Source organism: Dermochelys coriacea, chromosome 7 (genome assembly GCF_009764565.3).
Source record: "Dermochelys coriacea isolate rDerCor1 chromosome 7, rDerCor1.pri.v4, whole genome shotgun sequence".
NCBI classification, from domain to species: Eukaryota; Metazoa; Chordata; order Testudines; family Dermochelyidae; genus Dermochelys; species Dermochelys coriacea.
Genome location: NC_050074.1, coordinates 48308172 through 48320935, shown reverse-complemented (window position 1 = coordinate 48320935; position 12764 = coordinate 48308172). Strand labels below are relative to the sequence as shown.

The 12764-nt window shown below is 52.2% G+C and overlaps 1 protein-coding gene across 3 annotated transcripts in view; it reads right to left on the bottom strand.

Annotated features, from left to right (window-relative positions):
• CACNA2D2 (calcium voltage-gated channel auxiliary subunit alpha2delta 2) overlaps positions 1-12764 on the bottom strand; it is a 630338-nt gene that overhangs the window by 59138 nt on the left and 558436 nt on the right. For all 3 annotated transcript variants that reach the window (XM_038410728.2, XM_038410729.2, XM_038410731.2), the window contains exon 14: positions 10528-10577. In XM_038410728.2, the coding sequence (XP_038266656.1) occupies positions 10528-10577 (50 nt within the window). The remainder of the gene's footprint in view (positions 1-10527; positions 10578-12764) is intronic.

The window sequence follows — 12764 nt, the reverse complement described above, 5'->3', positions numbered from 1 at the left end:
AAGCTACCTAATTGAGGTCAGGACATGGAGGGATAAAGTGAGACAGGCTAAAAGTTGAGTAGAGTTGGACCTTGCAAAGGGAATTAAAACCAGTAGTAAAAGGATCTATAGCCATATAAATAAGAAGAAAATAAAGAAAGAAGAAGTGGGGCCGCTTAACACTGAGGATGGAGTGGAGGTTAAAGATAATCTAGGCATGGCCCAATATCTAAACAAATACTTTGCCTCAGTCTTTAATAAGGCTAAAGAGGATCTTAGGATAATGGTAGCATGATAAATGGGAATGAGGATATAGAGGTAGATATTACCATATCTGAGGTAGAAGCGAAACTCAAACAGCTTAATGGGACTAAATCGGGGGGGCCCAGATAATCTTCATCCAAGAATATTAAAGGAATTGGCACCTGAAATTGCAAGCCCATTACCAAGAATTTTTAATGAATCTGTAAACTCAGGAGTAGTACCGAATGATTGGAGAATTGCTAATATAGTTCCTATTTTTAAGAAAGGAAAAAAAAGTGATCCGGGTAACTACAGGCCAGTTAGTTTGACATCTGTAGTATGCAAGGTCCCGGAAAAAATTTTGAAGGAGAAATTAGTTAAGGACATTGAAGTCAATGGTAAATGGGACAAAATACAACATGGTTTTACAAAAAGTAGATCGTGCCAAACTAACCTAATCTCCTTTTTTGAAAAGGTAACAGATTTTTTAGATAAAGGAAATGCAGTGGATCTAATTTACCTAGATTTCAGTAAGGCATTCGATACCGTGCCACATGGGGAATTATTAGTTAAATTGGAGAAGATGGGGATCAATATGAACATCAAAAGGTGGATAAGGAATTGGTTAAAGGGGAGACTGCAACGGGTCCTACTGAAAGGCGAACTGTCAGGTTGGAGGGAGGTTACCAGTGGAGTTCCTCAGGGATCGGTTTTGGGACCAATCTTATTTAATCTTTTTATTACTGACCTTGGCACAAAAAGTGGGAGTGTGCTAATAAAGTTTGCAGATGATACAAAGCTGGGAGTATTGCCAATTCGAAGAAGGATCGGGATATTATACAGGAGGATCTGGATGACCTTGTAAACTGGAGTAATAGTAATAGGATGAAATTTAATAGTGAGAAGTGTAAGGTTATGCATTTAGGGATTAATAACAAGAATTTTAGTTATAAATTGGGGACGCATCAATTAGAAGTAACGGAAGAGGAGAAGGACCTTGGAGTATTGGTTGATCATAGGATGACTATGAGCTGCCAATGTGATATGGCTGTGAAAAAAGCTAATGCGGTTTTGGGATGCATCAGGAGAGGCATTTCCAGTAGGGATAAGGAGGTTTTAGTACCGTTATACAAGGCACTGGTGAGACCTCACCTAGAATACTGTGTGCAGTTCTGGTCTCCCATGTTTAAAAAGGATGAATTCAAGCTGGAGCAGGTACAGAGAAGGGCTACTAGGATGATCCGAGGAATGGAAAACTTGTCTTATGAAAGGAGACTTAAGGAGCTTGGCTTGTTTAGCCTAACTAAAAGAAGGTTGAGGGGAGATATGATTGCTCTCTATAAATATATCAGAGGAATAAATACAGGAGAGGGAGAGGAATTATTTCAGCTCAGCACCAATGTGGACACAAGAACAAATGGGTATAAACTGGCCACCAGGAAGTTTAGACTTGAAATCAGATGAAGGTTTTTAACCATCAGAGGAGTGAAGTTTTGGAATAGCCTTCCAAGGGAAGCAGTGGGGGCAAAAGATCTATCTGGTTTTAAGATTCTACTTGATAAGTTTATGGAGGAGATGGTATGATGGGATAATGGGATTTTGGTAAGTAATTGATCTTTAAATATTCAGGGTAAATAGGCCAAATCCCCTGAGATGGGATATTAGATGGATGGGATCTGAGTTACCTAGGAAAGAATTTTCTGTAGTATCTGGCTGGTGAATCTTGCCCATATGCTCAGGGTTTAGCTGATTGCCATATTTGGGATCGGGAAGGAATTTTTCTCCAGGGCAGATTGGAGAGGCCCTGGAGGTTTTTCGCCTTCCTTTGTAGCATGGGGCATGGTTGACTTGAGGGAGGCTTCTCTGCTCCTTGAAGTCTTTAAACCATGATTTAAGGACTTCAATAACTCAGACATGGGTGAGGTTTTTCATAGGAGTGGGTGGGTGAGATTCTGTGGCCTGCGCTGTGTAGGAGGTCAGACTAGATGATCAGAATGGTCCCTTCTGACCTTAGTATCTATGAATCTAAGATTCAGGCTAGCTCAGGTCCGTCAACAGGAGCGGCAATCCCAGCCTCTGCTTGCAGTGTAGACCCACAGCGAGAAAGGTCCTCAGCTCTGCCGCAGATACCCTGTGAGACGCTTCGCCCCGTCCCTTTCCCTGCTGGCACGGTGGGGGCAGTGACACAGCCACGGGGGACTGGGAGGAGGGATCTGGCCAGACAGGTGGCCATGGGTACCCTGCAGAAATGGGACTGAAGGGTGGAGAGGATCGCTGGCTGGCGAAGGAGGCGGCAGGAGGAAGTGGAGGCAAAGAATGGAGAAGAGGGAAGCAAGCGCTGTCAGCCACATGGAAAGAATTCAAAGCAAACTGCAAATTCCAGCACGAAGTGCGGCCGTGCAAGAGATGCCCCCTCCGCTGCAGTGCCCGGGCCGTACTGGGCCCTGGCTGGGAGGTATAGTCCCATGTTCCAGTCTAAGTCAGAAACATTCACTGCAGGTCAAATGCTCTGAGGAGTGCTGGGGAGCTGTGCCAGAGAAAGGGAGGGTTCTAGGCAGCACTGAGGGCTCAGGGGTCTCTGTTCCCTCAGGCTGCCTCCCTTTTGTGTTTGTCGGCACACCTTCGCACCGCGACTCTGCATCACGAGGTGCGTCCTTGCCCTGGGAGGCAGCATTAGGAAGTGGCATGACATCACCACAGGCCCTGATGCAATGCGGCACCATGAAAGCATTCAGTTCAATAGCCAGCTGTACTGTAGGCCTTGGGCCCATCACACCCTCTCCTTACTAGGTGCCCAGCCACATCTGGGACTCCCTCATTTTCCTCAAGGCCAGGCTGGGAAATATGGGACAAATCACCAAACCCTTCTATGAGTGGCACGACAGGAAAGAGGTAGGGACAAGGAGCCACTTCTTCCAGAACATCAACCCCCTGCCTCCCACCCTGCTCACACTGCCCTATGGCCCCCTTAAGAAAACCTATAGCTGCACCACACATGGGGGGCCCTCTGGCAAACTGCAGGGATGCAAGATGCAGCCCCATCCAAGATCCCGTTTGACCACTGGTCAAGAACCTGGTAGTGACCCCATCAGAGCCCAGTGGGAACGTCAGCAGGGGAGACGGACGTGATGCGGAAGTCCAGCCATTCACCATATGCAAGGACCCAGCATGGCGAGATGCTGGCTAAGCCCTTCCGAGTGATTGTGGAGGAGTCTCTGCCGTGTGGTAGGCTGAATGTTTCTGGATGGCCAGGAGTACCATGGGTCAGCTGGGATGGGGCTGAGAATGGCTCACGCACCAGCTCAGCAATTCTCCAGACTGTGCCGGCAGAGCCCTGAGAAATGTCTTGGCTGCATGAACGCCAGCTGCGTATGATGTTCATGTTACTCTGCACCCTGGGTGGGAGCAGGAACTGAACCAACAACCTCTGGATCTTAAAAGCAGGAGCCTCAATGGCTGGAGTGCAAAGAGCCGACCCAGAGCCCTGGTGGGCTCAACAGTCTCTCTCTCTGGCCCAGCCACCACTGGAGTGGGTGCAGTCCCACCGTGCGATGGGCCACGGTGGTGTAGTGAGGGAGGTGATAACCGCAGACGACGCTGGAGGACAGGACTGGTTACCCAGCAAAATGGTGCCTGGCTCATCACATCCTCAGCAAAACTCTCAATTCCAATGGGAAGGTTTGCCCGAGGGAGGACTACAGGATCAGGCCCGTGGCTGGATCAGACAAACAGTAGTTCACAGCACGTCCAGATGAACACAATGGCGATTTAGCTTTTTGAATGGGGGGAGCAGCAGGCGCCAATGAGCTCAGTAACGTGACATCTGTCACTAGCACAGCAGCTTCCCTTTACTACCCTCCGTTCCGACCAGCCTACTCTGCCTCGCCCCAGGCACTAAGAACGTGGGACACAAATGGCTACATTATCCTGCCCCTGCCACCCCTCTCAGAGCCATTACGCGGATGGAGTTTGACTTTTCAGGAGAAAGGCGACAGACTCCGGGGCCGTCTGAGCTCAGATTCAAGACAGCGGTGAGCTTTGTGTTAGGGTGGTTCTGATCTTGTTTTACATTTAATTTCAAAGGGATACAATTGCGAGAATGGATGTCTCTGAGAAATGAGTGCACTGTAGCTCTGCATTGCTGGTTGGGCTCTTTTTAGCTGTTTTCTGAGCTATTAGGGCAATGTTTTCAAGCAGAGATTCCTATAAAATCGCCTGACTCCAGGAGCTAGGTGGTGAAGGAAATCATCAAATCTGCAAGGCTTGTAATCCACAGATTCCAAGGCCAGAAGGAATCACTGTGATCATCTAGTCTGGTCTCCTGTATAACAAAGGCCAGAGACCTGCCCCACAATAACTCCTTTCAAACTAGTGCAGACCTTAAAAAAAAATATCAAAATCTTGATTTAAAAGTTGCTGGTGATGGAGAATCCACCATGACGCTTGGAAAATCGTTCTAACGTCAATTGCTCTCACTGTTAACAATTTACACCTTATTGCCAGTCTGAATTTGGCTAGCTTCATCTTCCAGCCATTGGATTGCATTAGACCTTTGTCTGCTAGCCTAAAGAGCCCATTAGCAAATATTTGTTCCCCAGGAAGGGTCAGGTGGGCTGGAGACCCAAGCTGTGACATTACTGCTATTTTTAGTAATGCACGCTAGCAGGGCTGGAGTCTGTCTACCTGGGCTGAGAAGCTCATGCCAGTGGCAGGGCAGACATACCCCATGAGTCTATTGCTAAAAGGCAGATTCTCTAGTCCTTTACTCATTCCTGTGGCTCTTCTCTGACCCCACTCCACTGTATCAACATCCTCCTTGGATGGTGGGCCCCAGAACTGGACACCGGACTCCTGCAGTGGCCACACCAGTGTCAAACACAGAAAGAGAGTTGGCAACACCCAAGAGAAAGATTTTGTCGCTTGCACCTTCATGTCTTGGGCCAGGTCCTCAGCAGCACCAGCTCAGGATATGGCCCAGGATTTTCAAACTGACCACGTGTCACTTAGGACCATGACAGCACCATGCAACATTCCCTGAGCGTAACCCCCTGCTCTGGGCTCTGCGAGGGAAAGGCTGTGACCTGGTGCGCGAGGAAGTGCTGGCAAAGCAGAGGTGCACAAAGGGGGTGTGGGGTCAGACTCCCAGTCCTCACACCGGGTATGCTGCCAAGTGGAGGGGATATGCTCCCCCCACTCCCCAAGCTCTGTGCCTCCAGTACCGCGCTGGCAGGATGGCTCTGGTGCCAGGGGGACTCCTGTGGCCATGCTTCCCTCCCTTTCTTGGGCTGCAGCCAGCCCCTGCACTAGGCAGCAAGGTGGGGTTGGGAAGAAGCAAGGGGCCTCCATCTCCTGAGCGTCCCCTGCAGGAATCTGCTGCAACTGCAATGCCTGAGAGCAAGTATAGCTCCCAAAAGGGGTGCGGAGGAGGTGGGGCCACGCCTCCCCCCTTCCACAGTAACCAGTACTTCTGCGAGAGCTTCATGACAGCTTTTAAAGGGTGTTGGAGCAGGAGCTCCCCTCTGCCTGCCAGGGGCTTCTGCAGAGCATGTGTGTGCAATAAATGGGGCACAGAAAGGCCCAGTTTCTGTCCACGGCTCCATGCACTGGGGCATGGACACCACCATCTAGGAGAGGGCAGCACAGCAACTGGCACAGCAGGAACCCAGCAGGTTGGTTCCCCGGCAATTTCCCTTTTTCGTGTCCCTAGACTCAGCACCCTCCTGCCATGGCGAGGGGTAGCGCATCTGTCAGTCCCTGTGCAGAGCTCCCGGTGAGCTACAGCAGTTGCTTCTTGCTGGGTGGACACTTCATCAGTGCTGGCTCCTCTTGTAGATGGAACTAGCTGTATTGCCCAACAGCTCCCCATGCTGGGTGGCTTATGTGCCCTTGCACAGGCACCGAGTCCAGATTTACCCAGCACACAGACAGACAGGGGGTATGTCTACATTGCAGTCACAGGTGTGACTGCAGTTCAGGTGAGCAAACCTGTGCTAGCTAGATTAAAGACAGCACAGCTAACACTAGCAGTGGCATGGGCTCTACGAGCCCCCTGAAGCCCTGGGCATGTATTCACATTCCTGGACCGTGCCAGCTAGATCAAAGCTAGTGCACGTTTGCCCTCTCAAGCTGCAATCATACCTCTGATTGCTGTGGAGACGTACCCAAAGCCTCTCATACGACACACAGAAGCAGACGCACGCTTTTGGGAGTACAGATCGGTCTCAATGTTTAAATTCACATACACACACTCAGCAACCCTCCCTCCCCCCACTTGCACCTACACACAATGTGAATCTCGTCTCTCTTCACATTGGTTTTATCTCATGGCCTTCAGTGCAGTTCCTCCTGATTTACATGGGGGTTAAGAAAGATCAGGCTCAGTCCCTGTGCATACAGCTGTCTCCCTCTACTCCCGTACGCTCCCAGGAAAATACACCAACCCAGATCTGGTGCCTGGCACCACAAAGGCCCATGGCACTGGGCAGAGCAATTGCAGGGAAAGTCCTGGAGCATGCTCAGTGTCGACAGAAACTTTGGAGAATTTAGCTTCAAACTCTACCAGCTCTCTACTGAGCATGTGCAAAATGAAATTTTTCAAAGGCCAAATGTTTTTTCATGGGAACATCCTGGACATAAGGATGATCCATCAGTCAAATTCCAAGCCCTCGCTCCAAAGCCCAAAGGTGTCCGAACTTCTCAATGAAACTGCTGCAAGATTCTTTTTTTCACATGGGCAAAACAATGTATTTTTTCCCCTAATCTTGTTCTTGGAAATGGCTGAACCATTTTGGCTGACACCTGAAATCAGGCTGAGGCAGCCACATGACATGAAAAATTTCATCCCGAACAGTTAAAGTCAGCCAAATTCTAAAGTAACTGAAAACAGGGTCTTATAATGGGAAGTATTGGGCAACTTTAACAATAAGCAGTGCTACTTTAGAACTTCTCAAACTTGAAGGCTCCTATGGCTTCTGGTTCCCAAGGGGACCCTCTGAACCCTGTGAAGAGGGTCATATCCATACAGGTGGTTTGAGAGGGCCATGGACTGGAAACTAGTGAGCACATGCAGGAAACTTTGCAGAAAGATCTCAACGCCTCCACCAAGAAACTTGACACTTCCTGGCAATGAGATAGGGACACAAAGCCGAACCCCACGAAAGGTGACAAAGCAGCAAAGCCAAAAAGTTGCTCGTCACTGGGTGAAGCTGGAAAGGTTCAGTATAGCCACGGAGGATTCAGTATAGCCTGGCTCAGAAGTATCTTGTGGGACGTGACAACATCTGGCTTCTAGTGATGAGGCAACAGGTTCTTCCCCTCCTCCTTTCATCTGCATCCCGTTGCTGACATGCTGAGGATTGGAGCATAGAAGGAGCCAGCTGGTTGTTTTCTCTAGCCTTAAGGCTGGTGACTGTTTGGGATTCAGCTTTCTAACCGGACCCCTGGGAAGTTCACAGCAGTTGTCAGACAGTCTCTCTCAGGTGGAAGCCTTGGAAAGGAGATGCCGACTGCCCCTTCAGAGTGCTCACAAGGCATTTATTAGCAGGGAGGGGAAAAGCCTCTGGGGGTTATCCCATCTTGCTGGCTTTTTAACTGTCTTGGCCCATCCAAGAGCCAGATCAAAGCTGGCCCATCTACCCACAGGAGGGGGCAGGAACGCAGCAGATGAGCTAATGAAGAAAACATCTTGCAGGTTGTTCTCAGCCATCCTGCGGGAGAACTGCAGCAGGTGAGGCCTCGCCCTGATGCATGCCACCCTCCCAACATCAAGTAAGCCGCCAGCGGGGAGCCTCCTGTCAAAACGCCTGGCTCTCTTCCCCAGGGATAAGGCACTGCTGACGTGGGGAGGCACTACACATGCTGCCACCCAGCTGTCTGGATCCACAGGAGCTACCCAGCTGTACAGTTTGCCAAGGTACCTCCAGCCCAGGGGCTGCAGATTTCATTGCTTCTGTTACCATGTGACTCCTGCATTAGACAGGGCTGGATGAAGGTCGGGGTCTGGGATGTGACTGGCAGCTCTTTGTCCAGTACAGGGTTAAACCAGTCTGTAAGCAGCAGTCTCCAGAGAGGGGTAATTCCACTGGCCCAGAGCGGGGAAGGGCCTGGAGCCCCTCCTCTCCTGCCTGCCATGAAACTGCTCTCTCTCACAGGCCTGGCCTTATGGGACTATTCGCTCTCCCTGATGTCCCAGCGGGGGCTGGCAAATTGCATCTCACTTATCTGTTCCCCAGAGGAGCCTGTGCTCTGCATACAGCACGCATCCCCCACTGGACTGCTCTGTGCCCATGTAGGGCTCCCCTTCTGTCCCATGCTCCATCTCTACAGGATGAGCAATACCTACACCCTATACCAGAGTCATGGGACCAGGGTGTGGGTAGCACGTGGCACCTGGACCCTTCCCCAGGATGGGACTGGGGGGCACATGACACCTGGACCCTACTCTAGGATGGGATGGCAGGGGGGGAATGACACGACACTCGGACCCTACCCCAGGATGGGGGCAAGGGATGGGGACACCAGGACTTTATTTTCTCCCCATTCTTGCTGGTTTCCCTTTGAGTATCCAACATGACAGCTGCAGAGAAACCAAGGAAAGGCAAAGGGAGTAGAGAACTGCCCCCACAGATGAGGAGAAGGAGAACAAGGGGAAGAGCAGAACTTCCCCAGTCATTCAGCGAGGCAAGGGGACAGGCCAGCCCCCAGCGTCCCATGGACAACCTTGTGCAACCAGCTTAAGCTCACTCACTCTCTTATTCATTTTCCCCCTCCCTCTTTTGCTGTGTTGTTTTGCAATTGTCTGGTTGGCCGGCCTGGGCGGGCTGCGAATGGAAGGCCACTAGCCCAGCCCAGCAGGGCCATTTGCCAGGTGCTAGTAACTTGTCCCCAGCTCTCACTTGCTGCCTGTCACCTTGAACAGCCCGACAGATCAGATGGCACCACTCGCTCCGCTCCGTGTGGATTAAAGCATGAAGTTTAATAACTAGCCACTTAAGGAGGGAAGGAAAAAAAAGGTTCAAGAAGAGGGCCATTCGTTTCAATAATGCAGCTCATCAGGCCCTCTGACGGGTACCTAGTTTCTGCTCTCCTTTCCCAACATGGACTCAGGTCACATTGAAATGGGTCTGCGGGCCCCAGCTGGGCACCCCATAGATGTCTGTCTGCAATGTGTACTCAGTAATTCAGGGTGCTTGGAGGTTTGGCCTCAGGAAAGATTCAAGGCTGGGACAGCAAGGTGAGCGGGCTGCAGGTGGGGACTGAGAGGCATCTGCAGAGCAGGGTGGAATGGCCAGGCAGGATTTGCAGCTTGCAGATTTAATAGATCCCCAGGCCAGAAGGGGGCACTGTGATCACACAGGAGATCAGACTAGATAACCCCGGCCAGCGAACTTTCCCAGAATAATTCCTATTGTACCAGTGCAGAGTCCAAGGGATAGCGGTGAGGTTCTATAGCCAATCTGGATTTAAAAATCGCCAGTGATGGATGAGCTGTTCTTGAGGCAGGGGGTGAGAGAGGAGACATTTCTTCCAGTGAAGTCCACTCGAATCAGAGCCAGCTTTGGCCCTCTGATCTGACTCCCTTTGGCCCCAGTCCTGGGCAGAGGGAAGTCCCTGGGTCCCTGCCAGCACCTGCACATCTGTCCCCATACTTCTGAGACGGTGCTGCCCGTGCGCCAGAGACGTGTTCAAGCCCCACTGCAGGAACAGGGGTAAAACCTTCAGCTGTGAAGGCCGTGTCCGCACTAGCATTCCCCACTTGATCTACCACCGCTGCAGGTCCTGTGGTATGCAGGCAGCTCTGGGGTAGAGGAGGCGCCAGCAGCATTCTACCCCTGTGCTCGGTGCCATGCTAGCCAGCAGGGTGGCAACAATGCTGGAAGCCAGCGTGCACCAGGGCCCTTACTCTGGGGCAGCACAGGGGCTGGGGCAGCAGTGGGGGATTCCAGGGGAAAAAATCTAGCACAGGCCCAGCCAGCCCCGTCCAGGGGCAACATGACCGGGCTTGTTGGTGGACAATCCAGTGGCTGGGAGATGAAGCCAGCTAAGGACAACCAGGAGAGAGGTGCCTGTGTGTAAGAATAAGGGTGGTTAACTCCCCTTTGGATTGGCTTCTCCTCCATCAGCTGGAGTCCTACCTAGCACTGGGTGTCTCTCTCAGAGCCCAAGCCACTGGGTCTGATGCAGAAACCCCAGGAGCCAGTTCTCTAGCTTGCGTCATGCAGGAGGTCAGACTAGAGAGATCATCTGACCTTCCTGCCAGTGGACCTCTAGGCGTATGTGTGCTGGGGGCCTGGCGTGGCTCCTTACCTGTGTGTTGATTCGGATGGCCCCAATGGAGGGAATTTCGAAGTAGTAACCTATGCAGAGAAACAAAGCAGGAGCTGTAGAAACATGCCCATTGCGCACAGCCTGGTACCTCCCCATTCGCCCTTTCCCCAATGCCCTTCCGCCTCACGGCCTCAGAGCCACTGAGAATGTGATCCCAAAATCCCATGGATACCACCTGCAGGGATCCCTGAGCTAGAGCCCCGGGCCCTGGAGACAACGGGCCCTGGGTGGAAAGAAGGAGCCAGCAATGGATGGGGGAGCAGGATACCCAGTTGCTCTCTTTGGATTGAAACCAGTACGAGATTCTACAGGCAAACAAACAGATGGAGCTGTGAAAAAACCAGAAGGACAGGAGCTGTAAGGACCAGAACAAGGAATGAATCCTACAGGGCAGGAGCAAAGGATATGCACAAAGCTGGGGATGGGTGGAGCCCAGGGCGGCAGAGCAGGGGGCTGTGCGTCAGGAGTGATGGGGATGGGCAGAACTTATGGGGGGGAGCCCAGGGCTGGGACAGTGGGGGTGGAGGAGCTGTGGGTTGGGATTCAGAGGCACCGGCAGGGCTGTGGGCATGGAGGGGAGCACAGGGCAGGGATAGCAGGGGGCTGTGGGTTGGGATTGAAGGGCATGGGCAGAGCTGGAGGGGATGAAGAGGGGGACAGCAGGGCTGGAATAGCATGGGGGATGCAGGTCCAGAATGAGCTGTAGGATCAGGCCCCATGTGGAAGAACCTGAGCCCAGGCTCTGCTGCAGTTGTCAGTCTACAGAGCATTCGCACCATGCAACACAAAGCCCATGGAATTCAGGAGGCAGTTTGTAAAGTGCCCCTCCCCCACATTAGATGATAACGAGGCATCAATCAGCTTTAAAATAGACCAGTGATTTTGGAAGCCTGCCAGTGGTCACTTTTGATCTTCGGCGCCCTCTTGTGGCAAAACCAAGTGACATAGCAATTCTGCCTCAGTTTCCCCTCCACTGCTGGAGTGATCACTATCTAGCCCAGGGATCTCAAACGCAAATCGCCACATGAGGACTAATATATTGGCCCGAGGGCCGCACTACTGACACCTTTTCATACAAAGATACAAAAGCCACCCCCTCTGTCCCTGCTCCCACTCCACCCCTTCCCCAAAGTCCTCGCCCCAACTTCGCCCCCTCCTTGCCCCTATTCCAACCCCTTCCAAAATCCCAGCCCCACCTCTTCTCCGCCTCCTCCCCTGAGCGTGCAGCTCGCCGCTCCTCCCCCTCCCTCCTGGAAAGTCCTGAGCGCTGGGAGGTAGGTGGAGGAGCAGGGACACGGTGTGGTTGGGTGTGGGGTGAGGGGCAGAGTGGGGGGAGTTGGTGCCTATGGCGGGCCACAGGAAATAGCTCCGTGGGCCGCATGCAGCCCGTGGGCCTCGTGTTTGAGACCCCTGATCTAGCCTGCCTGTTGATTTTTTGCTACGGCCTCAGCCCTCTCGCCAGGTCACTAGTGGTCCTATTCCCTTGCAGAGTGTTCGACTCCCATGGATCAGGAGGCCAATCGCCCTAGGTGAGGGGTGTACATTGCTGGTCTCTTCAAAGCATGCCTTGCCAGTTCAAGGCCTTAATAAAATCTAGGTTTGGCACGGGAACCCAGAGACCCTGTCTGAACCTGTCAGAGTCACCCTGGGGGCTGCACTTTGAGAGGATCCGATTTCTTGGGCAGCATCTCACCAGTCTCTGGCTGAAGGCTGCTGTTCCTAAGCCTCCCTGGCAGCCACCCCTCCCATCCACTCCACAGCTCTCTTATCTCCACAGCCCAGTTGTGAGGCCCACCGTTAGCCCAGCTAAGCAGGCCGGAAGCTTTCCCTAATAACCCTCCAGCAGCTGAGAGAGCATGTGCTCCCCCTGGCGCCAGAGCCCAGTGTGAATCCCCTGAAAGAGGCCGATTTGCAGAGAGCGGGTTCTCTGCATCCACTGAAAATCAGGCTCCCAAATCATGGGTCACCTTCCAAAACCTTGGCACTTGCATGCTGAGTGAGACGCAGAACCAGGACCCCACCCTAAAAGTCCACTGCTGTAACTGCTGGGCAGCCCCATGTTCCCATGAGCAAGGCGCGAAAGGGAGTTGATAAGCCATAACAAGCATTACCCGCTGTGGGGCTGCAGCGTGGTAACTGAGACTCAAGTGGGGCTAAGAGGGGTGAGGAACAGACGCTGTAGGCGCATGGTGCATGAATTCCCAGACGTGCTGGGA